We start from the raw sequence: 24,420 nt of genomic DNA on the forward strand, positions 1-24,420 counted from the left end.
TGATTACCCAGCTCCTTGGAGAGGGAGGGGAACAGGGGGGGGCGGGGCGGAAGACCGGATGGAGTGCTTGAAGGAAACGGGATGCCCCACCCACGCCCCACCCACAGCCTTACCACGCACCTGACCAAGCCAAGTGTTTTGACCGCTTCATGATCGCTGGCACAGCTGATTCATCATCTCCTTGCCATTGCCATTACCGAGAATTTCTTGAAAGAGCTTTTCCCAGCAGAAGAAGTATTCGGCCTTTGTTCAGCATTCCTCCAGCAGAGGTATTCTCATTAGGCGAAGACCGGCAGTCATTTTCACGAGTTCGTCGTTGACTACCTTAACTGACGAGTTTGTCGGCCCTCCAGCTGGAAAACAGGGGGAAGTGTTTACTTTCAGTATCATCTGATGCTAAGCACTTTGCTATATTCGTGAACCTAAATGCCCAACCGCATAGCGGGGAGGGAAACAGGTCGAATTGCGGTCCTTGGGTACCATTCAACAAAGTTGGTCTTCTAAACGTCTAATACAGGACGCCATCGCCTGCGAGGCATTGCTGGGGATTCTAGCGATGTCGTCGTCGTCGTCGTCGTCGCCGCCTCCAACATACCCAGATAAGCGCTCGGAAGAAGAGTGGCGGGCGGTTCTCAGCGAAGGTAACCCAGCCCCTGCCCCGGAATGAGAACAGAGAGATATTGAACGGAACCCATTCTTCATGCGACCACTTACCTTCCACCCCCACCACTCCTACTTATGCAGACCCAACTCCCCTGCACCCTATGAAACCCTAACCATATCCGTCCTCGCTCAATCACTCCAGATCCCCCTCCTTTTCAAAGAGACTCACATCGCACTTCACAGAGCAATTCCGCATCCTGCGCCAAAAAGGCACCGAGAAGCCGTTCGCCGGCCTGTACGACAAGCACTACGCATCGTCAGGAGTCTACGTCTGCGCGGGATGCAACACACCGCTCTACCACGCCTCACGGAAATTCAAGTCATCGTGCGGCTGGCCCGCGTATTTTGACTGCCTCCCCGGCGCGGTGACGAGGCTGGCAGACCCGCGGTTCCCGTCATCGTCGGCGCGGGAGATCGTCTGCTCGAACTGCGGGGGCCATTTGGGCCATCTGTTCTTCGGGGAAGGGTTCCCAACGCCGACGGATGAGAGACATTGTGTTAATAGTGCGAGTATTGCGTTTCAAGCGGATGGGACTGGTGAGGGGAGAGAGGAAATCGGGAAGATATAGCTGGGAAGGGACGTTCGGATTGTTTGGCTGGAATACGTATGTTAGATAGAGGGAGCCGTGCGATATTCTCTCAAATTTGGGGTTCGATCATGGTTACGCCAGGTGAGAGGCACGGGGAATGGATTTGACGACGCATTTGCAGCCTCTGCGCTGCCGGTCCAAAATGAGCACTTCCTGATATCTTATTGTCTTTTCGATGCCAGGGAACCACTAGCAGATCAAGAGCGTCGAGTCTTTCCCGTCACGACGACCTCTCCATGGCCAATCTCGACCCTCCACCCGTCCCTGATCAGCATTTTGCTGACCGCAGGCCCTATCCTTGGTGCATGGTTTTTACTGTGAGTGCCGACCCCGGTCACGATCTTGAAGCCTGCCCTCATCGGTCCACCACCTCCTGAGGCGTATTTCGCGTCGCCCAGTCCGTCCCACCAACTTTGCGTTCTGTCGCTGGCGATTCGGACCGCATCTGCCACGCTTACGCCGTGAAGGTCAAGAACGGTTGTGGATGATTGTCTCGCGACAAGCGCATCTGCTTCTGCCGCATGCATTTCTTTAGCCACTCTCATTCGATCGTGGCCGACTTGCGAGTAGTACGCTGCTGCACCGCCCATAAGGCGATCAGATTTACTCTTCTTGAACGCGGCACTTGCTTGATTGAAGCTGTGGGAAGCGGCGGCTCTGTGAATTGCAGCCGAGTCTCGTGCAGCAGGCTTCATTGTCGTCCACGACGAACTTGATGAAGGTGAGTCAAGGGGTTGGTCATCTTCCAGTTTGATGGGTGCATATTGAGCATCCAGAGCGATATTGGCAGTCCCATCCTTTCGGTTGACATCCATCATGACCTCCAGCAGCTCCCGAGCCGCAGAAGGAATGTTTCGGGCCAAAGTCAATAGACCGTACAGCTCCGCTTTTGGGACGCTCTCAAAGTCGGTGGTGAATTCAGCGATTTGGAGCTCCATTATGGGATCATCCGTGCTGGACTTCTTCGTGGCAGCTTCTTTTATGGCAAGCGCTCGGATTGTTCGTCCAAGGCGAGCTCCGTTGGAGTGATAAATGGATCTAACGGTTTGGGCCGGGAGATCAGTCCTAGAACAAATGAATTGTACATCATCAGACATTGTAGACCAAACATTGTAGTTGGATATCTCATCGTCAGGTAAATATGAAGAGGCAGAACTTGTTCTTGAAGAGTCTGTCGTTCTGTTCCTTCTCTTCTTCCTACCCTTCCTCGGCCGCATCGCGTCTTCTGCAAAGGCCTCGACGCCCTTCGGGACTGGCGTAACCTCTGGAAATGCGTCTCCCGTGCCCTGATACAGAAAAGATAGGTTCAAGAGCTCATCAGTCGCCTTGTCCAAAGATCCTGCGTGGCTTTCAAGTATGACACCTAACTCTCGTCTAGGTATATCGGGAAAGACATTGCTCAGCCATGCAGTCTTAGATTCCAACGGCGCATCATTCAAGTCATGTCCGAGATTGTCTGAGCCGGTCCATAACAGCTCCGACAACCCTGTAGTTATGCTTGTGACTCCGGTCGAAGCTGCGTCTTCGTGATTTGATCTTGAAGTGTCTGTGTGGTCCTTCTGATGGCTAGGTCCCCCAGTTCCCGAGGGATCGAAATCTGCCGCATCCTGCTCTATTGCACTAGTTTTCAGACTATTGAGCACACTTATCATGGTGTCTCGATCTTGGGGAAGTTCATATTCGGAGGTGATTGCATAGAAAAGTGCTTCATCCAATGGAGGACAGTAGGTTGCTCGGAGCGCCTGTCAGATGTGAGCCCTAGCCTGCCACGCACTTGAAGAGCCCCAACCTCAATGTCCGAACTCAAAGTATCCATAACACTGGCTCGGGAAAACTGGCGCTCTCTAGACTCCGCGTTGATCGATCACGTCTGGTTTACCTGTGCTTCTTGCATGTACTTGTGGCGAGTGGAGTTAGCGTATGTGAGGATTTCAGGCGAGGACCAGAGTAGCAATTGAGTGTGCATGATGAAATAGGAGATACCGTGGTACTGCTCTAAATTTCTTCAGAAAGTAAGAATGAAGGAATGTGTAGAAGTCATACAGTGGAGTGGAGGGGACGTTCTCAGCGGGGCAGAACAGAACATTCAAAAGTGCGTCATTCAAGGAAAAGTGCAGCCTTAGCCACTCTTGGCTTCAGCCTCGTCTCTGGAATGCAGCATGCAGTTCAGGGACCCAAAAGTAGTACTCCGTAACTAGGTAGTTAGTACATACATTCCATTTATTCGACTGCGTACCAAAGCTACCCATTAGAATGCACCGACATCATTGAGCCGTTCTAGGAGGCTTCTCTTTCTCCCCACAGCGCTGCGTGTCCTAGTGATCAAGCATCAAATATTGCACGTGATCTCGACCAAAGCGAACACTTTTCTATCCGGACACGATCCAAATTCGCAAAGAGACAACTCTTGAAACTGACCGGGGCGTCCGAGAGCATTTGACACAAAGCCACACATGGCTCTACAAAAGGCAACACGACGCCACGCGCACGTATGTAGGTATGTAGGACTGATGGCCACAGGAATGACCAGGCTCACATCAGCTGAGTGGGATGGTCGAGGGAGTTTTGGTCATCTCGCTTACTAGACGTGGAGGTGCACCTCTAATATCTGATGAGCCAAGCTGATGGGCCAAGCACATCATCGACATCAGAGTACTGCGCCTAAGTTTATAAAGTGCCAGTAAAACCAGCCTAGAGGTCTGGTTCCGCACTCACGGAGTGTTTGCAGATTCAGTCAGGGAGGTCAACGTTGGTGGCAAACCCAGGAAATATGTGGAAAGTTTCGATAGAATTCATGTTTGTTCCCAATTCATCACTGTCGTAGCTTCATACACTGCAAGAAAGAGCACTTCTCTCCTTTCATCCGTTGTTTCACATGCGACCTCGGTGGTCCGTTGGCAAAATACCGAGCTCCCTCGGGCTCTAAACCTCCTTCCATGTGTACCCCTTTCTTCCCAGTGAGTCTGGGTCCGGCGTCTTCATGGCATTTTTATCCCCGAAGGGATCATCAGGATCATCATCCTCTTCGCTTTCGGTCTCGCTTTCACTTTCAGCTTGCCTCCCCTTGAAGTTCCTAGGACTCGCAGCTGCAGGCCGAGGGGGGGGCATTGCGATGTGCGATGGTGGAGAAGGCCGGGGAGGCTTCGGTGGCGCTGAGATGCTTAAACCAGCGACTAACTTCTCGGCCTCCCTGGTAGCTGCTTGTTCACTTCTAGCTGCCTGTCTCGACAAATGTTGAGCTTCTTCCATTTCGCTGTCAGAGTCATCATCGACCGACTTGTCCATAACTTCAAAGGCCATGAGGGCAGTGACAAGTTCCTCGTTTGCGTGGATAAGCCCACCAAGAAATTCCTCTGTTTCGACGAATTGGATGTAGCGCAGAATCTGGCGACGTAGCTGCTTGCATGTCTCGAAGCGTTTCATCACTTCTGGGTTGTTGGAAACTTGCTCCCTTTCCCGATTCACCAATCTCAAGGCGTTGTTCAGACCTGTCGAGGCTACAGAGGACGCCGCAATGGATTGCAAAATTTGTGGCTTTTCTCGCTCCAGGTTGAACCCCTTGACTTTGTTCTTCTTGTCCTTCTTGACCTTCTTCGGGCTGAAGGTAGATGACGATCCCAATGTTACAGGCGATTGTAGTTTGCGGGAGGTCGGTGGGCTTGATGGTTCTCCCATCTTTGGGCCACTGTCAGATCTGTCTCTTGACATTTCCAGCTCCCGCTCCCGTTGTACATCCTCCTCTGTTTCCCGGAGGACTCTACTCTGTTCTCGCCTTTGGTGGGCAGGTTTCTGTGTCTTTGGCAATTGATTGTACAAAGACTTGGCACCTTCCAAGCCTGGATTGTCTTTGGAACTGGCGACCTAGGATGTGTGCGTTAGAAATGTTGGGAGGCATTAGCAAGATGGCTCATGGCATCATGAAGCGCTATGAGATTTATCCTTAGCACTAACCCATTGACCAAAAAGGTCTTTACACTTGGTTCGTACATCTTGGTCGGATAATGGGTCGACGGCGGCTATACGGAGGCGTTCGAGAAGAGGGCCGTCGGAGAGGAGCGCTCGCTGAACTCTGGGGCCACCGTTCTGTAACAAACCATCAAGAATGCTGAGTGATCGGAGCTGGCGATGAGCATTGCCGTATTTCAACTTCTTTCTTAATGCCCGAGCCACCTCTTGCGAGCCCGTGGCTTGAAGCTTGATGACTTCTAGCAGCTCTGGAACTCCCGCGAGGTCATCTTCTTCGTAGGTTTCCGAGGTCAATTGCTCGACATGGACGGAGACGGCAGAAAAGGGCTTCTTCTGTTTGTGATATTGATAACGGGTTATTAACTGAAACTTGCGGCGTGACCGGTAGCAGCAGGCAATGTGTAACAACGAAATAAGCAGACGCTTGCAGCCTCGAATCTCTGGAGGGGGTCGGCGCCGAGGAATGACCTGAGGCCCGTATGACTGTTCTGGATATGCATTGAAGGATCTGCGTTTCTTTCTTCGGCCACAACAGTGGCACTCTGCAGGTGTGTCTTCTGCATCGAGGAGGTGTTCCAGCTCATTCAAGTCTGCCTTCTCATTGTCGTCATGCTGGACGAGATCCACGAGCCCAGCATCTGGTGTACATGCCGGGGCGTGGATGAGGAATAGAGACAGGCTGGGAGGCATGTCGGTTGGGATGGCGGGGTTGTTGAGATATGGATTGGGATGGACGAGATGATTCACGACATGGTAGGAGCAGGCATGGAAAGCATAGACAGGAGGGAGAGAAGACTCACCGAGGAGGCAAACATGGCTACTATTCAAGGGACTATGTAGTCAGAGGCAGTACGGAGCCGTTCTCGCAGATTGGGACAAGGTGTGGTAGGAAGAGCATTAGCAGGACAGAACAGGACAGGACCAAACAGGGCAGGCCAAGGTTGGAGTTTGTGCACAAGTTGACCAAAGCACGGGACTGACATGGGAAAGCAAGCGGCAGCAAATGCAGCCTGCAGGTGACTTCGCAACTTTACTTTTGCTTCCCTCAGCCCACCAGCCCGCCCAGTGCGCCCAGCGCACCCACCTGCCCACAGACCCAAGCAGCCCAAGTGACCGAAGAACACCCAAACCAAAATCGGCGCCGGCGGGGTGCCACTGTGGAGCACGAGCGGGTCTTCTGCTAAGCACCCTCAGGCAAGTCAGCCGCCTGGAACGCCGCCCACACCACTTATTGTTTACCGCGAAAAGGGGCATTAGAGTGCCTATGAAGCCTGGAGTCCTACCGACCCTGGGGGTCGACCTATGACCATCATTCGTCTGGAAAGGCAAATTGCACGTCTCCTTTGGGCTAGGACATTTTAACACCTTCTCATCAAAGCACCAATTGCTCGCTGTACATCGAGCGTTAGTTGCGGATATTATTTGTTTTCAACTGAGTCTGGGTTCACAAGTCCAAATGTCTGAATGCCTGGCACTGGGGTGACCGAAGGAGGCTGAGTTTCGGGCTCGTGATGAAAGGTTTGTCATTCTCTCCCCACGCCTCTTGCCTTCGTATTTTGAATCCAACAATAACCCATCTGACAGTTCTTCTTGACTCGTCTTCAAAAAAGCAACATACCCCACAGGCAGGTCGGAATTGTTTTCAGTGGCAAGTGCCATTGCCCTAGTCGAAATGCAGCTTTCAATCTGACATGCTTCACAACGTTGGCCAGCATTATTGATGCTACTGTGCCCTGCGCAAAACGCTCCTTGAAGTTCGGCATAACCTCGTGCACCAGACGATGTGAAGGGGCCCTGGTCCAAGCGTCAACGCAAGTGCCACGAGGCAGCCGTACGGAGGACTCGTGCTCCGTAGTACGGAGCACACAATTGTACTGTAGTGCAAGCAAAACGATCGGGCAAGCAACCTGTCCAAACTAAGTGCGGTAAACATGGGTTTGGCAACGAGGCTAGCTGAGTTGGAATTAACTGGTTGCCCACACTGCAAGGTCTCAGCGTCCGATTCGTCTTTTGGCGGCTCTCACCGCCAGGGGTTCCTAATTCGTTTTGGGACCGCCTAATGAAAGCCGACCATCTTAGTCCTCTTTACTAACCGAAAACTATATGCAGCCGGCAGAGGAGAGCAATAGTACATGCAAGGTCGGAGTAAAGAGGCCGGCAATCCGTATGTACTTGCTTCTCCTCGTCCGTCTTCACTGCTAACGTGTTGATGCTAACGTGTTGATGCCAACGGCATGAATCTTCGACAAGCGCCGGCGGTTGGGCTGCTTTGTGTCCCGAGTGCTCTTCGCGTAGGTGGGCTACGCGTCAGTAGGGATCTCGTACGAGTCCATGGAAGTATGGAACAAGAGGAGCGCTCGTTCTGGGGGCAACTTGAGAGGCCCAAAGGTGGTCAGCAACAGGAAGCCTTGTTTTCGTGATGCATCAAAAAATGAAATTGGGGGGCCCTTCTCATGAACAGTGCAAACTTGGCCACTGCAAGTCTCGGATGGGTTTCGTCATCGTCAACAAAGTACCTCGTCAACCTGTTGGTCTGTTCGGCGACGATAACATGGGCTTATCATTATTAGTATTGCGTACTCGTATTTTTGGAATCCACCCTCCGAACGGATCGCGTTGGATCGCGGAGGAATCATAAGTCTCATACGAGCACAACGGTATTGCTGTCAAAGCTTTGTGTTTTGTTGGCGTTGGGGCGTTGATGTGCCTGGTTGCTCAAGCCACTGAAGAACTAAGACTGAAGCTTGGACCATGTGGGAAGGGAGATCGATCCGAACCCTGGGCGACTGGGTCCCCTGAAAAGTTCCTGGGCCTTTTTATGGGTTCCGATCGAGGTTTCCTTGCTGAGGCTTGCCCCCTCGAACATCAGCGACTTTGCCAAAGGTTGGATGCGTAAAACTTTACCTGTTACTTGACTGTATCCCCAATCCTCCGCACCACCAGCAGACTAGGCATAGCTTTGAAAGATGATTTTTTGGGACTATTGCATTTCGTCACGCCGACAACAACTGATACTTTTCTTTCCTATTATCAAGTCAATTCTAGTAGTGCTGCTTGAATTTGCGGAGACATACATACATGGGTCGGAATTCCTTTGCCCTCCAGAAGGTGAGACCCTGCGGGTGCCTGCCAAGACCATATCGTCGTGGCTGCGGGATCCGGTAAGCCAGATCCCATAGCCCACCGGTTGCCTCCAATCCTTGTCCGTCGCCCTACTACTCCGTATCCCTGGAGTCAAAACGTTTGGCTTATGGTGCAGCTGAGGACACCACGGACAAGTGATTTCTTTTTATGAAACTCCGTTCAGCATTGTGCGACCGGACAATAGCTATTCTCATCAGTGCCAGCATTTTTCTCGTCGTTTCTCTCATCCTGGCATCTACCACTCGACCATCAACATCGGCCTTGACCCGTCTCAGCAGCTTGGTTTCCCAGTTCCAGGTGAAGCTACACCTCACACACTTCATATCAGGTCTTGGCATCAAATCAACCTTGACCGCCTCCCAGTCGAACCTCAGCGAAGGCGGATCAAAACCAATCATGGCCTACGAGAAGGAACTCAAGGTCGCTCAGTTGGCCGTTGCAAGAGCGGCCATCTTGACAAAGGCAGTTTTTCACGAGAAAGCCAAAGGCACGGTCTCCAAGGATGACAAGTCGCCTGTGACCATCGGAGATTTCGGGGCACAAGCTTTGATCATTGCTGCCATCAAGCACAATTTCCCTGACGATGAAGTCGTCGGGGAAGAAGAAGCCTCTTCGTTGCGCGAGCAGAAGGATCTCTCTTCCAAAATTTGGGACCTGGTCAAGGATGCCAAGCTCACCGACCCCGACTCTGATGCTGTCCTTGGCGGACCCATCAAGACGGAAGATGCGATGCTCGATGCCATCGACCAAGGCAACAGTGCTGGTGGTGACAAAGGTCGCATCTGGGCCCTCGACCCCATTGATGGCACAAAAGGCTTCCTCCGTGGCGGGCAGTATGCCGTTTGCCTTGCACTACTTGTCAATGGCGACGTCAAGGTTGGCGTGTTGGGGTGCCCTAACCTTCCGGTAGACGACTCCGCCCTGTTGACAGAGGACATCGGCGCTGAAGCCACGGATGCAGAAGGCAAAGGCGTTCTCTTTTCTGCCATTCAAGGTCAGGGTGCAACGTCACAGCCTCTCACGCGCGGCGCCGTCACACAGGGTCAGCCAATCCATGTCAGCAAGATCTCTGACGTCAGCCAGGCAGTCATGTGCGAGTCAGTTGAGGCAGGACACTCGTCCAAGGGCGACAACGCACTCATCGCCGAGAAGCTCGGCATCTCCGGAAAGCCAGTGCAGATGGATAGTCAGGCGAAATATGGCAGCGTCGCAAGAGGTGCAGGAGACCTCTATCTCCGTCTGCCCGTCAAGAAATCTTACGTCGAGAAGATATGGGATCACGCTGCTGGGGACTTGATTGTCAGAGAGGCTGGCGGCCAGGTCACTGACATCACAGGAAAGAGGCTGGACTTCGGAAGAGGAAGAACCCTCACCGAGAACAAAGGGGTCGTGGCTGCTCCAGCTAACGTGCACCCTCAGACCTTGAAGGCCGTTCAGGAGGTGCTTGCTGCGAAGTCTTGAGTCTACCCAAGTGTTCTGACCATACAAGGCACCATGGAGCTACAAAGTATGTAGAAGGTTTCCGTACATCAAAAGTGTATATGGATACAATCTATACATAGAATCTACCTTGCGCACGGCCGGCAGCTTGCCGGCGCCGGCTTAAACTCGACGCCCAGGTAGTGTCTTGATCTCTCACTACTTAGCTTTCTTGCCCTTAAGCTTGATAGTCTCATCGTTCACAAAGATGCCCTTCCCTTTATAGGGTTCCGGTTTGCGCCAATCACGGATCTCTGCGGCGAACTGCGTCACCACCTGCTTGTCACAGCCCTCTAACAGGATCCGTGTTGGCTGAGGCACACTAGCCTTAACACCCTGTGGAATGGGCATTTCTACCGGATGTGCGAATCCCAGCTTCAGATTCACAAATTTCTGGCCTGGGTACTCGGGCTTCTTGGTGATCGCGGATTCTTCGATTGTTGCTCGGTAGCCGACGCCGACCAGCCGGAGGATGCAGACATGGCCTTCAGATACGCCGGAAACGCTGTTTTGAACGAGGGTGCGCATTGTCCCTGGTGGTTTCAAAATTAGTCCATGTTCAGGTCGAGGATTTGAGCAGACGCACCCCACATAGACCTTTGGTGTTTTTCATTTACATCTCCCACATTCAGCAACAGCTTTTTCCCGTCATCTTCCTGTGATGTGGCCAGATAGGGTGGTAAAGGGACCGTCATTTGACCTAGGAATGGCGTTGTGTGGTTAGCAAAGCCCGCTCCTACTGAATCATGCTCCCAGTGTTACATACCTAACGGTCCAGTCACCTCAAGCGCGGACTTCGGTGTATCTGGATTCCTGCTCCTCCCAGTTCCCTTTGGTAGGTCGAAGAATCGTAGAGTGACTTCTGGGGGTATTGTGATTGCTTCGCGTCCGATGCGTGACCGTCGTGCATGGCTCGTGGAGAAAGATCGCAGGGAGGAGACAGACGGAAGGAGAAACGATGGGATCTCACGCGTCCGACTTGCCTCAAGGAAAAGCCGCTGGAGCGAGGGTTGGGCTCCTGTGCAGGGCATTGCTTCTTTTCCTGCAAGTTTCGCTCTGTTTCGCGAGTCGTTGGTTGGAAGGAAGTCAGGACTAAAGCGGTAATCAGGCGGCCGTGAGCATTGACACTGTTGAAATCGTGTTTGAGCTCCCGTAGACCGCAGGCCAACGGCACGGCCTTTAAATTGGTAATCTGGACTATCTGAGGACAGTTATTTAGAGGTTTCGAGGAGTAGATCGGGAAAGCTGGCTGATTGGATGCTGGAATTATTTCGACATCACGTGGCTATCTTTAATGCAAAGGCGGCTCTACCATAATAGTGCGGATCAGTGTTGGTGCTACTTGGGAGATATTACCATCTACTCCTAGCAAATTAGATTGCCTCAACCACCAGCGATACCTCGTGTCCGACTTCTCTTCCCTGGCCCTCTTCGCAGTCGACTCTTTCTCAATCGCGAAGACTTGACACCAAGAATTACACCGTGAACACACCAAATCGAACGAGTCAACTTACATGCCGAACTTGCAGGGTTTCTATCAGTCTCTAGAAATGACCCTGAGAACTTGTAGGCAAGTGGCAACCCCACAACGCCTCTCTGTTACATTTAACTCGTATCGGATGGGATTTTGTTGGAGGCCCACTGTTACCATGGCTCCCAGGCAATCAAATGGTTTCCACGTAAAACGTCGAGGCTACAGCGGGTGATCATGTAGGCTCTGCCCTTAAGTTCGTCGCCCAATGTTGATACTGTTTGTCACCTAGCTATTACATTCTCACGAGCAACTCTCACCTTCAGGCAAGAGGGGAGAGTATCGCTCCAAATGTACCGCCGGCTAAGTCGAAGTGGCGCAATCGGATATTCCTGAGCGGAATATTTGTTCTGAGCATTGCAGCTATCGATTCGCCTGAGTGTCGTGGTCATAAGTTGCCATTAGGACCATTTTCGCCCATAGCCGAAAGTCATTGATGCCATATCTGTGCAACTCCCGGTTCCGTGCCTACGTGATTCTAGATGACGAGAAGATGCCCAAGCAGCAAGACAGTTTCGGAGGTGAGAAGATGATACAGTAGGCTAATCATCCCACCCAGTGGTCGGTCACCTTCGTCTTTAGGAGTACTCCGTAACTAGAGGCATTATTAGTCCCTGATCACTACAGTACGGAATCGTAATAGCGCCAAGGCGCTACGTTAGCGGAAACGTCTGAGTCACTGAGGTGGAGGCAAGCTGCACCTGCTACGTATGTACGATATTCGTACTGCATTACTCCAGTTCTGCTTGCCGGACTCAAATCGTCTGCAAGCCAGGTTTCATTCGTTGATTTACTCATTCATTCATCTCTCCAGCGTTTATTTCTTCTCTTTGCGCAAGTTATGACCCTCCGTTCTTTCCCTTCATTTTCGTGAGTTGTAAGGCAACCCTCTGAGAATGTCACTCAAGCGGAAAGCGCTTGAAGATGCAAGTGCTCGATCCTCGAAACGATCTACGCCTGCTCCCTCCACTCCCATCAGCCTAGACAGCGATGATGACTACTCGGGCTCCGATGCGAGATCGCAAGAGGCTAGTGATAGTGAGAAAGAGCACATTCGCAGGGCCAGAGCTCGTTTGGACTTCAGTTCCTTTCAAGGTGCCAAACACAAACAAACAACGTCCATATTTGGCGAGAAGGATTTCTCATGGATGTCCCTAAAAACTGATCATGAAAATCGACCTCTATGGATCGACCCAAATGTCTCCCTGGGGTCGAAGAAAGGCCCCAAAATCACACTTGAGAGCTTTTCTCCGTTGTCCGCCCAGGCGACGGATCTGCTCACCACAATCGCAGAACCACAATCAAGACCCTCCTTCCTTCACGAGTACAGATTCACGGAACACAGCTTGTATGCGGCTCTATCGGTAGGTCTCCGTGGTGAAGACATAATTCGTGCTCTAGAAAAACTATCCAAGACACCCGTACCCAAAACTGTGGTCGATTTTATCAACCGACACACAAAGACTTATGGCAAGGTGCGACTTGTCTTGCGGAATAACAATTTCTACGTCGAATCGGACGAACGCGAGATTATTGACATGTTGTTGCAAGACTCCGTCATTGGGCCTTGTAAAGCACAGGGGACAAATGTCGAGACCGGCCGAATTCAAACCAAGGCCACTATCATCCAGGGCACCAACAACGCCAAGGGCATGAGACAGGCTGGTCAGTCGGAGCTCGAAGTCGCTCGAGATGACCCCACCAAAGATGATGAAGCCATGATTGCCACATTGAGGGATGAAGAAGATGAGGAGGACAACTTCAAAGAGGCATCAAGCTTCGAGATTGCACCCAGCAAACGTGACACGGTTGCAAAGCAGTGTCTTGACATTGGCTATCCAGCAATTTCGGAGTACGACTTTGCTGGCGATCAAGTTAATCCTTCGCTTCCTATCGATCTACGACCAGCGACGCAAATCCGGCCATATCAAGAAAAAGCCCTTAGCAAAATGTTTGGTAATGGTCGCGGCAAAAGTGGTATCATTGTGTTGCCTTGTGGAGCTGGCAAAACCCTTGTTGGAATCACGGCGGGTTGTCATATCAAAAAGAGTATCGTGGTCCTTTGCACAAGCGCCATGTCTAGTTATCAGTGGGCAAATGAATTCAAAAAGTGGTCTGATGTTAAAGAAGAAGATATCGCCGTTTTCTCGGCCTCCGAAAAGAGGCGATTTACTGGGGAATCTGGGGTGCTGGTCACCACTTACTCCATGATCACTGCTGGAGGCAAACGCGCCCATGATACTCAACAGATGATGGACTGGGTCTATGGCAAGGAATGGGGCTTGATGATCCTGGATGAAGTCCATGTTGTCCCAGCCAAGATGTTCCGAAAAGTCGGCGAAAACATCCGCGCTCATTGCAAGTTAGGTCTTACCGCCACCCTGTTGCGAGAGGATGACAAGATCACGGATCTCAATTTTATCATTGGACCCAAACTCTATGAAGCTAATTGGATGGAACTTGCCGCTCAAGGCCATATCGCCAAGGTACAGTGTGCTGAAGTCTGGTGTCCAATGGCCATGGAATTCTACCAAGAATATCAGAAGGAGACGACTCGCAAGCAGGCCCTGTACTACATTATGAACCCCGTCAAGTACCAAGTTTGCCAGTACCTTATCGACTATCATGAGAAGAGAGGTGACAAGATCATTGTGTTCAGCGACAACCTGTTCGCACTGAAGCACTACGCAACGTCGATGGGGAAGCCATTCATTTATGGTGACACCAGTAACCAGGAACGGATTAACATTCTCGAGAACTTCCAGCACAACGAATTGATCAACACAATCTTTCTTTCCAAAATTGGTGACACTTCTCTTGATTTACCCGAAGCAACATGTCTCATTCAGATATCATCACACTACGGATCTCGACGTCAAGAGGCGCAACGGCTAGGGCGGATTCTTCGAGCTAAGCGTCGTAATGATGAGGGTTTTAATGCATTCTTCTACTCCTTGGTCTCGAAAGATACAACGGAAATGGCCTACAGTGCGAAGCGTCAAGCCTTTTTGGTGGATCAGGGTTATTCCTTTAAGACCATCACGCATCTCGCAGGTATGACAGATATGCCGAATTTGCGGTACAAGGATGCGAGTGAACGTCACGATTTGCTCGCTCATGTCATGTTGCAACAAGAGACCGCTGCTGAGGTCGAGAAAATCGACGACAATATGTGGAGCCATCTGAGCGGAGGAGGTAGATCTGCTGCAGCTGCCAAAGCGAAGGCGAAGAAATTAGTTGCGCGCAGACAAGCTGTACTACTATCGGATGCCAGTGGGGGTGGCATTATGGCGCCCATGTACCGAGAGCAAGAGCGGCGAAGCAAGAAAAGCCTGCAACCCGAAAGCGAATGGTTCAGAAAGGAGGCCAGACGCAGAGAGCTGGCTGCAAAGAAGCGAAAGAAGGACAGAATGGACGCTGAAAAGGCTGGCACTTGAAATTGAATATGGTGAAGCCCGCTAGGTACGTCTAGCTGCTTGCACTCATGAGTCTTTCCGGTGAAACTTGGCATGGGAGATGGTGTTAATTGGTATTGAATCAATGCATTCCTTTCTCTCCCACTGGCTCGGAGGGGTGAAGCAAATGAACTTGTTCCCGCTAACCATCGTGGAATTTCTTCAACCGTGCAGATTCTGCTCTTTCATTGATGCCTATATCCCAAGACCTTGGCCCTTTCAGCCCCTTCCAACCCCTCCGCACCCGTTGGAGGCAGGACTGGTGAAGCAGCCTTGACAAAGTCAAAATGGCCCATTCTTCTCGTGAAAGGAATATCCTCGGGTCCTTGGGGAGCTTTCTTGGTCCCAGAGAGGAATTTGAGGGGAAATCCAATATCAAATGGATAGGCTGTCTCGATCTCATCAATTTCTTCTTGTGAGAGTCGGATTGCCAACGCATCGATGTTGGATTTCAAGTGACTCAATTTGCGCCCGCCGATGATGGGAAACACATTTGGTGCTTTGTGCAGGACATATGCCAGAGCGATGGAGGTCAATGGCACTGGAATTGGCCTAGAAGTGGCGATCTTCTCAAGCACTCGGCTCACTTCCTTTTCCTTACCCGTGATGATGGGCGGCATGTTGCGGCCTTGGTCGGCTGCCTGCGTTGGTTCTGTCGGCTTGAAATACCCGCTTCCCAAGGCACCCCACGGCGCAATTCCCATGCCCTGGTCGATGCACATGGGAATAATATCGCGCTCGAAGTCACGCTCAGCAGCTGACCACCGGCCCTGATAAACGGAAAACGGCCGCAATCCGTGGTGCCGGGCATAGTCATTCGCTTTGACAACAACCCATGCAGGGCAGTCACTAATTCCTAGATACAGAACTTTGCCTAAGGCGACAAGTTGATTGAGGCTTTGCATCAACTCCTCTACTCCAGTTGTCATGTCCCAGTAATGGACGTACAACAGGTCGATGTAGGAGGTCTGCAGCTTCTTCAGCGAAGCTTCGACGCTCAAAGCAAGAGACTTAGAGCTGTTCGATCCAAAGTTCGACTGCTGCAGCTGGGGCTCCGAGAAGACCTTATAGCCACTGGTGAACTTTGTGGCTATGACCATTTCATCCCTTCGATAGGGTCCTCGAGCGGCCATCCATTCTCCGATCCATATTTCTGACTGCTCGGCTTGGTAGTTGTTGGCTCTGGGGGAAGGACAAAAGTCAGCCAGAGGGGGGGAAAGCCACGGCAACCTGGAGTTCCTTCGACCGAGCGGGACGGATGAAGACTTACGTGTCGATGAAATTGCCTCCCATCTCGTAGAAGTAGTCGAGAATCTCAAACGCTGTTTCCTTGCTACATTCGCCCATGAAGCTGTTCCATGCCGTGCCGAAGTTCATCCCGCCGAGGCATAATGGACTGACATGCACACCCGCCGTTGGCGCCAACAGCCGGTGTCGACCTAACACCGACTTTGGCAGTGGTGCTTGCGGGGTACTCATCCTGGAGGTTGGAATGTTTGGAATAAATATCCCTCCTGTAGTAAACTCTCGATCTTACACCGCAGACGAAACTCTAGAAATATACACTGGATTCGTCCAGGTTCATACCATGTCACGATATCATCGCACGACAGCCTCACCTTGATATACATCGGCCATTAGCGGCGATAGCAACCTATGGCCGGGCGAGGTGCTCCACCGCTGGCTTGGCATTTCGCTTTTCAGCTTCTAAACTCCATCACTGTCGTTTTCTTGTTCTGGGATTATCGTCTGATTCTCCATACGAGGCGTCCAGCAGTGCAGTTGAGGGCCAGCCATCAGTGGAGTTTGTTGGTCTGACGATATTGAGGGCAGCCGAAGGGCCTTTTGTAAGTTCGCTACCTACCCTAGGTAGGTAGCTACGAGTAGTTTCAAGATCTACAGGATTTATGTAGGTTGGCAAGGCTGAAACATTCTCCACTCCCCGCACTTGGCGCTCCTAGAGGAGGCACCTCGGGCGTTCTACCACGGCTATGTACAGTATGAATGCGGGGTGGTGATTTGGAGCATTCCAAGACAACGAGAGATGGTGACATAATGTGCCTGTGCGGAAAGTAACCGAGGAGAAAGTCCAAAAGTGTCATGGAGAAATCGGAGGAGCAAGATAACGACACCTCTCCCAGTTGATCAAATGCACTCAGAACTGTGAATAGCCCTCGCTCATTCTGAAGAGGAACCCCCCCCCCCCCCCCCACTCCCCTTCCCAAACTTGAAAAGAACTCAGCTGTCGAGGGAACCATGGCTATTCAACAAATCCAGTCTCGTGGAATATACCACGCCTTGCCCGTGTACCCTGACAACACCAAAGGCTTGACAGCTATTATTACAGGCGCAAATGGAATTTCGGGCTATTATATGCTCCGGGTCCTCGCACAAGCCCCCGAGCGCTGGACAAAGATTTACTGTCTCTCACGACGGCCACCGCTGGTGCCCGGCGGGCTGCCAGCGAACGCTGAACACATCGCCCTAGATTTTCTCCGACAGCCCGAGGAGATCGCGCAGGTATTGAAGGAGAAGAACATCAGGGCAGACCATGTCTTCTTTTTCTCATATATCCAGGCCGAGCCCAAACCTGGTGCTGGCCTCTGGTCGGACGCTGAGGAGATGTGCCGGGTGAACTCGCTCTTGCTAGATAACTTCTTAGCGGGGCTGATCAAGGCCGACATCAAGCCGGAATGCTTCATGTTGCAGACCGGCGCAAAGAACTACGGCGGCCATCTCGGACCCACGAAGCTGCCGCAAGAAGAGTCAGATCCACGCGTCACCCTTGAACCAAACTTCTACTACCCGCAAGAAGATGCGCTGTGGAAGTATGCGAAGGAGCAAGGCGTGAAATGGACCATCGGAATGCCTGGTCCAATCTTGGGTGCTGTGCCAGACGCTGCCATGAACGCTGCATTTCCTTTGGCAGTCTACGCGGCTGTAGCCAAACATAGAAATGTTGCGCTCGAGTTTCCCGCTGATATTGCCTCGTGGCAGATGTATCAGAGTATGAGTTCGAGCATGATGAATGCGTATCTGGAGGAATGGTCGGTCTTGACACCCACCGCACGGAATCAGAAATTCAATGCCTGCGACAATAGTGCCTTTACCTGGGAAGGCTGCTGGCCAAAGATTGCCGGCTGGTACGGCGTAGACTGGAGTGGACCTGATCCGAACGCAAATTGGATCGAAAGGAAGACCCGATTCAACCCCCGTGGATATGGCGAGAAGGGGATATCAAGGAGGAAATTCACCTTTGTGGAGTGGGCCAAGCGGGAGGAGACAAAGAAGGCGTGGAAGGAGATTGCCGAGTCGCATGATCTCCATCAGAAAGAGTTGAAAGATGTTGATCGCGTATTCGGCTTTCTCGATGGCACTGTGTGCCGCCCTGCACCTTTGATTCTCAGCACAGACAAGGCCCGAAAATTGGGCTGGCATGGATTTGTTGATTCATCAGAAGCCATCCTCGAGGTATTTGACGAACTGGCCAAGCTCAACATGATCCCACCTGTGCCCAGGGTAGATGTCAAGTTCAACTGAAGGTGTGTCGGCTGGCCCATAGTTTCGCTGATGCTGCAGGGACATGTCTTTCATTTACACATGTCTTCGTCACAAGCGATGAAGAGCGCTGTATGTGTCAGTTCACATGCCTTTTTCATTAAAACGAGTAACAAATTAATATACAATGAGTGAATTGTACTCATGCGTCTTCGACTTTGTGTTGAGCCCTGGTCAAAGTTCTGAAAATTGCCGATGACCACCCAATGCACCCGATGAGGGCACTTGCAGCCATGCACGAGCCAACAAACAAGATCAACGCATTGAACTTTCGACCAGCTGAAGCATCATCGCTATGGCTTGCGCCAACGTTCAATAGCGAAGAACTGATGGGTCCTGAGACCAGGACGCCCAAACCCCGGCCAAAAGACAGAAAGCTGTAGATCATATTTGCGTCTTTCTCGGCAAACATTGTCCTCATTCGTGGCCAGAGAGCGATGAACCCGCTCGCGAACGCTCCGAAAACAAACGCAAAAGCTATCACGTACGCCAGTGAAGTAGCTAGGCCCCAGAGAAGGAAAGCCGCGGCGCAGGCAACAGCAGCCGAGAGGGTCCCCAGCATGTGAACACTGCACTTGTCCGAAAGCCTGCCGAAGGTTATCTCACCAAAGACCTGAGCCATGTTTGCTCCAGCAAGCGCAATGGCGCCTTTCGAGGTTGAATATCCTAAAAGCGTGGTATACGATGGCAAGTATATGAAAGGCAGGTAGAATGCAAGAGCCTGAACTAGGTGCGCAGTCAGAAATAGGTAGAAAATGGGGCGCTTGTGGTATCGCCGTGGACGTTGTGAAGTTGATGAAGCATCTGACTGGGGGCTTGGTGTCACATCCTCGTGGTTTGGTATCTCCAATGGCGATTGATCGATGGGTCGTTCGCGTATGAAGGAGAGACAAAGACCTGGAATGACAAGGGCGATGGCGGCGATCGCCAGGCAGGTAGTCCTTTAGCCGTACTTGCTCAGCCTCAGCATTGCACTGGCAAGAAAACTCCAACCAACACCGAACAAGTCAAGCAGGCCGCATAACAGCCCACAAAACAGGCCCCTTCTCTTGATGGACCAGGTGTTGATTGTGATCAAAGATGGCATCCCAACGAAAAGTACTCCGATGCCGTACAACAGACCTTGTGTTGCAATCAGAGACTTGACATCATGGCAGAAGGCGCTGATGAGCAAACCAATGACAGTCAGAGCCCAACCAAGAACAATGTAGTAATGAGGCCGTATGGGTGAATTTTCGCAGAGATAAGTCAGAAACGACGTTCCAAGGAAGGGGATCCCGGCGCTCAGCACACCTATCCAAGAGGCTAGTAGGTGATTTGGGAAGACAGCTTGTTGGCGCCAAAATGACTATCGACGGAACAAGCAGACAACCTCGTGATGACGATCAATGAGTTGGTGCTACAGCCTCTGGAATGCTTTGGAATCATGGAAAACGGGCTCCAGGAGGTCATCTTGCCTAGTAATTATCTATATAAACCAGAACAGTGACCATAGAATAGAAAACAGAAATCTCAACGACGCTGACTTGCCTGTATCGATTGGCCCGTACAGTAGTACAGTCCAAATCCTCCAACACAGCTTGATTGGAATAGTAATCTTGGAAAACTCCAAAGGATAGAGATATACCTGAAAGCCGTCAGTAAACGTGCCGACGCAGAGCCCCACAACTGAGCACCAACCAAAGAGAAGAGCCTCCGAGAATACGATGGCAATAAACACTCTGTAAGCTGCCCAGCTGGTGTCTGGTGCATGTTGGAGGCCCAAGTTGCTCTGTAGTTCAACTGCACATCGACAAGTCTCTGTACAGCCATTACCTCGGCAATCGTCTTCGTAAGTTCAACCTTCATACCGGATTCTGGCGACGCTGAGAGTTGTCCCGAAGGTGCAACATCACACCACACATAGGGCTAGCTTCTTCGGACATGATGGCCATGATGACCAGCAGTTGTTTTGCACGGTCGATAGAGACATCTTTGACGGCGTGTAGGGACTCTAAGACATCTTTTCATATGTTACATTCTCCTCGCTGTTTAGGATTGACCGGTCCCTCCGTTTCCAGAGATAGAGACGAAACTCTCTTTGAATTTGGGCAGGCTGAACATCTATATAGGGCTGGCTTTCAGGTGCGGCAGGTTGGGATCCATTGGACACCCCCAGCTTTACCTATCATAGCCGGCTGAACACCCCAAATGCGATTGTATTGTATGGAATACTGCACCGAGTACGAAGTACACAAATGAGAGTGTGCTTGCGCAGACTTGTTCAAACGGGTAAGAAAATAGACTGGCCGGCCTCGCACACCTGGCTGGAAGAGTCGAAACTAGCCGGTTACCTTCAACCGTCAGCTTGTCATGGGGAATATTCTCGTAGGGCGTGCCGTGTCGTTTCTACTCCTTTATGCGACTGACCGGCTTCAGGCCTCCAACGTTCCATACTATTCCTGCCCAATTTGAGAATCCCCTCCACCGAGGATACTGTGTTAACCTATTTCGCACTTTGGTACATACCAGCCTCTTCAGGCCCGGCCGATGACCAAGTGGTATTTCAAGTACTATCAGATGCATCCCTCTCCTCTCCCCAACCTGACTTGAGCATCTCAATCGTTCATACCTACAAGTTGGCTTTCGGGCTCAATGCCTCTTGGACGAGTTTGACAGCGGCCTCTGCGCAGCCATACGACGATTGGTATCCGGCGCCGCCGTGGCCGTAGTTGTGCACCACCCACACATTGTTGATGCGCTGCTTCTCGATTCTTGCGCCGCCTTCGCGTACCGGTCTCAGTCCAACTCCATGCCTGATGATATCCAAGTGCTCAATTCCCTTGCCGCCAGTGAGGGCTGGGCATAACTCCACAGCCCTCTTCATAATACGCACTGCAAGGCTGGGGTCAACCTGAGATTCCCAATTGCCCTTTTGGTATGAGCCGCCCAAGATAGTACCACCGCCAGCTGCTCTGGTCATGATATAGCAAGCTTCACTATCCCCGTCATCAGTCCCTGAAATATCCAACATCTTTCCAGCCTCGTTTCGAACGAGTACGATCTGTCCCCGCGCGGGCACGACAGAATGATCCTCAACGCCACCGAGTCTCGATGCCAAGAGGCCGGTGCAGTTCACTACCAAGTCGACCTTTTCCCCGGGATGAATCTGAGCCAGACTGGCTTCTGAGATATGCTTGAACACTGCACGTTTGAAGATGACTCCATTCTTCAAACATTGCGAGACGAGCCACGGCAGGTATATAGCTGTGTTGATACAAACGGACGTGAACCGTGTTGCGGAATCAACACCAGCTCCGAGTTCTTCTTTGGGAACTGGACGAAACTGTCAAGATTGCCGTAAGTCAATCGAGTTGCTTCTTATGATCTGAATGCTCACATTTGGAACCACGCCTTTAAACCATGGGTTTGGCGACAATAACTCGGCGAACCAGGTAGCCGTTGCAGAACCGACATCTTTCGAACGGTTCTGTATTTCGCATTCTATGATCTCGTCAGCTGTTTCCTAGCCAGCCACCCCTCCCCATACCTTGGAAATGAACACCAGCTTCCGGATGGTTCCGAGCAAGCTCTTCTAGCGGACCCCATGTGTTCTTATCCCACTCTGCCGCCTGCGTCCCACGAACCGAGACACTGAAGCCCATGATTCAGCGCCACGTAACACTCTCAATATACCAGTGGTACCTACGGCATATAGTTGGCTCCTGCCCACGGTGAGGCATATTCAATGTCGTAATCACCCGGCATGTGTTTGGCAGCAACTACAATCTTGTACTCTGGACTTTGGGACAAGATCATTGCAGTTGTCAACCCGGCAACACCAGCTCTAAAATGCGTTGATGACCAATGTCAGATAGTAATTATCGAGATCACAGTATCAGGCCGGCGCCAGGGCTGGATGTACTGACTCACCCGACAACAACAACATTCTTTTGTGACATGGTGATTACCGCTGGTGGAGCGCGAGGCTGGTGAAAATCGAAAAGTGTCCTGCTTGCGAGAATGCCTTGCTCAAAGTCGCTTTGAAGATGAGATTTTCAGTTTCTGGACTATCCACATTGTTACTCCAAAACGTGACTGACTGTAACGACTGTAACAAATTGAGTCTCCTAGCTGCTTGTGAAAAAGGTAGAAAATTGTCAACCTGGTGGCTCCCTCGCTCAACTCCGCACGGGAAGCTACAGTAATTGTGAGTCTGACCACGTAACATGCATGCTGTCGACCTCCACGCCATCTTCGGCGAGCCTCTCCGCGCCTGCAACGCAGCATTCTAAAAACGCCGCTTCGCCTAAAACGAAGTCCACGACTGAAGACTCTATAACCCGGTCTCCATATCCGCTACCAACAAAGAAGGCTGTAGCCTCTTTTGTGAACCCCACACGTATTCCTTTTCGGTCCGATTCTCAGTTTCCTCATGCAGACATGTTCCGAAGGACGGTGCAAACGAAATACGAACATTGACCGAATAGGCGCGGTGGAAGCTAGTGCCTTGGGACCAAGATGGAAATTTCCATAATTGGGGTATCAAACATGGAGGTAAGAAAATTCGATTAGGCGCGGATCAGACATGGGCTGAAAGCTGGTCAGGCAGCTACTTAAGCAAAGCCATCCTATCCTGGGGAATGTGACAACGGGGAGAGAGAGAGAGAGAGAGAGAGAGAGGCGGATGAAGGAGACAGACAGATCAACTCACTACTCGAAACTGAACACTCTGGCACTCGCCTTTGCTTCCCTCGTGGTTTGCTACATATCCCGTGACAACCAGCCAAGACCAGGATGGCAGCCAGGACTATGGAAGACATGATCGCAGCATACCGCCAACGGAAGGCGGAGCTGGAAAAGGGCGCCGACAACGCCTTCGCCAAGGGCGTGGCATGGGTGGAAGGCTCGCTGGTGCCGTTGCACGAAGCACGCATTCCGCTCCTGGACCAAGGGTTCCTGCACAGCGACTTGACGTACGACGTGCCCGCCGTATGGGACGGGAGGTATTTCCGACTCGACGACCACCTATCTCGTCTGGAGACGAGTTGTGGAAAGCTCCGCCTTCGCTTTCCGCTCCCTCGTGAGGAGATCCGGCGCATTCTGATCGACATGGTGGCTCAGAGCGGAATCCGCGATGCCTACGTGGAGATCATTGTGTCGCGCGGGTTCACGAGCGTACGGGAGGCTCGACTGGGCGACACGAGCCAGAATAACCTCTACATGTTCGTCATGCCTTACGTCTGGGTCATGGAGCCGGAGGAGCACGCCAAGGGCGGCGCCGCTGTCATCACCCGCACCGTCCGCCGCACGCCTCCGGGCTCCATGGACCCGACCATCAAGAACCTGCAGTGGGGGGACCTGACCCGGGGGATATTCGAGGCGGCCGACCGCAACTCGACCTACCCAATCTTGACCGACGGCGACGCCCACATCACCGAAGGCGCCGGCTACAACATCGTGCTCGTCAAGGACGGCGTAATCTACACGCCCGACCGCGGCGTGCTGGAGGGCGTGACGCGCAAGAGCGTCATGGACGTCGCCAAGGCCAACGGCATCCAAGTCCATCTGCAAGTCGTGCCTGTTGAGCTGGCGTACTCCTGCGATGAAATCTTCATGTGCACGACCGCGGGCGGCATCATGCCCATCACTTCGCTCGACGGCCAGCCTGTCAAAGACGGCAAGGTAGGCCCCGTTACCATCAAGATCTGGCATGGATATTGGGCCTTGCATTACGATCCTGTGTACAGTTTCGCGGTTGACTATGTTGACCCAGACGGTGCTGGTGCTGGTACTGCGAAAGGCGTGACCAAAGCATGTTTATAAAGTCAGATGTTCTTGAGAAGGCAAGTAAAGCTCAAGAGCCTCACGCAGGGCTAGAATTATCGTGGTATGAATGAATGAGTGAACATGGTCAGCCTAATATCTCTTCCTTAGTGTGATACATTCATGGATTTGTGATTGTTGCATGAACAAGACGTGCCACCACCCCTATTCCTGCACGATTGCCACCGAGTCTAATGCCTGTCCCAGTGTTTGATCCATCCCAACGCCA

The 24,420-nt window shown here is 51.8% G+C and overlaps 11 protein-coding genes across 11 annotated transcripts; 5 read left to right on the plus strand and 6 right to left on the minus strand.

Annotated features, from left to right (window-relative positions):
- Positions 1–845: 845 nt before the first annotated feature.
- A1O9_12190 (methionine-R-sulfoxide reductase) lies at positions 846–1,214 on the plus strand (the record flags this gene model as incomplete). The annotated part of the gene is made up of 1 exon (XM_013398988.1): positions 846–1,214. A coding segment is annotated over one exon (369 nt), but the record flags the coding sequence as incomplete, so codon positions are not given.
- A 236-nt stretch (positions 1,215–1,450) lies between these two features.
- Positions 1,451–2,905, minus strand: A1O9_12191 (uncharacterized protein; the record flags this gene model as incomplete). Its single annotated transcript, XM_013398989.1, has 1 exon — positions 1,451–2,905. The coding sequence occupies one exon, from the start codon at positions 2,903–2,905 to the stop codon at positions 1,451–1,453; it is 1,455 nt and encodes a 484-aa protein (XP_013254443.1).
- Positions 2,906–4,175: 1,270 nt separating this feature from the next.
- Positions 4,176–5,909, minus strand: A1O9_12192 (uncharacterized protein; the record flags this gene model as incomplete). Its single annotated transcript, XM_013398990.1, has 2 exons — positions 4,176–5,114; positions 5,205–5,909. 2 exons carry the CDS (start codon positions 5,907–5,909, stop codon positions 4,176–4,178), a joined length of 1,644 nt encoding a protein of 547 aa, XP_013254444.1.
- A 2,850-nt stretch (positions 5,910–8,759) lies between these two features.
- On the plus strand, positions 8,760–9,824 carry A1O9_12193 (3'(2'),5'-bisphosphate nucleotidase; the record flags this gene model as incomplete). Its single annotated transcript, XM_013398991.1, has 1 exon — positions 8,760–9,824. The coding sequence occupies one exon, from the start codon at positions 8,760–8,762 to the stop codon at positions 9,822–9,824; it is 1,065 nt and encodes a 354-aa protein (XP_013254445.1).
- A 177-nt stretch (positions 9,825–10,001) lies between these two features.
- On the minus strand, positions 10,002–10,873 carry A1O9_12194 (uncharacterized protein; the record flags this gene model as incomplete). The annotated part of the gene is made up of 3 exons (XM_013398992.1): positions 10,002–10,375; positions 10,429–10,542; positions 10,609–10,873. 3 exons carry the CDS (start codon positions 10,871–10,873, stop codon positions 10,002–10,004), a joined length of 753 nt encoding a protein of 250 aa, XP_013254446.1.
- A 1,396-nt stretch (positions 10,874–12,269) lies between these two features.
- On the plus strand, positions 12,270–14,810 carry A1O9_12195 (DNA excision repair protein ERCC-3; the record flags this gene model as incomplete). Its single annotated transcript, XM_013398993.1, has 1 exon — positions 12,270–14,810. The coding sequence occupies one exon, from the start codon at positions 12,270–12,272 to the stop codon at positions 14,808–14,810; it is 2,541 nt and encodes an 846-aa protein (XP_013254447.1).
- Positions 14,811–15,013: 203 nt separating this feature from the next.
- A1O9_12196 (alcohol dehydrogenase) lies at positions 15,014–16,307 on the minus strand (the record flags this gene model as incomplete). Its single annotated transcript, XM_013398994.1, has 2 exons — positions 15,014–16,010; positions 16,099–16,307. The coding sequence occupies 2 exons, from the start codon at positions 16,305–16,307 to the stop codon at positions 15,014–15,016; spliced, it is 1,206 nt and encodes a 401-aa protein (XP_013254448.1).
- A 777-nt stretch (positions 16,308–17,084) lies between these two features.
- Positions 17,085–18,368, plus strand: A1O9_12197 (uncharacterized protein; the record flags this gene model as incomplete). The annotated part of the gene is made up of 1 exon (XM_013398995.1): positions 17,085–18,368. The coding sequence occupies one exon, from the start codon at positions 17,085–17,087 to the stop codon at positions 18,366–18,368; it is 1,284 nt and encodes a 427-aa protein (XP_013254449.1).
- A 160-nt stretch (positions 18,369–18,528) lies between these two features.
- Positions 18,529–19,008, minus strand: A1O9_12198 (uncharacterized protein; the record flags this gene model as incomplete). Its single annotated transcript, XM_013398996.1, has 1 exon — positions 18,529–19,008. One exon carries the CDS (start codon positions 19,006–19,008, stop codon positions 18,529–18,531), a length of 480 nt encoding a protein of 159 aa, XP_013254450.1.
- Positions 19,009–20,997: 1,989 nt separating this feature from the next.
- A1O9_12199 (D-amino-acid oxidase) lies at positions 20,998–22,030 on the minus strand (the record flags this gene model as incomplete). The annotated part of the gene is made up of 3 exons (XM_013398997.1): positions 20,998–21,711; positions 21,766–21,869; positions 21,916–22,030. 3 exons carry the CDS (start codon positions 22,028–22,030, stop codon positions 20,998–21,000), a joined length of 933 nt encoding a protein of 310 aa, XP_013254451.1.
- A 1,132-nt stretch (positions 22,031–23,162) lies between these two features.
- Positions 23,163–24,191, plus strand: A1O9_12200 (uncharacterized protein; the record flags this gene model as incomplete). Its single annotated transcript, XM_013398998.1, has 1 exon — positions 23,163–24,191. The coding sequence occupies one exon, from the start codon at positions 23,163–23,165 to the stop codon at positions 24,189–24,191; it is 1,029 nt and encodes a 342-aa protein (XP_013254452.1).
- Between the last annotated feature and the right edge of the window lie 229 nt (positions 24,192–24,420).

This window comes from Exophiala aquamarina (assembly GCF_000709125.1).
Source record: "Exophiala aquamarina CBS 119918 chromosome Unknown aczIA-supercont1.21, whole genome shotgun sequence".
Classification (NCBI taxonomy): Eukaryota; Fungi; Ascomycota; class Eurotiomycetes; order Chaetothyriales; family Herpotrichiellaceae; genus Exophiala; species Exophiala aquamarina.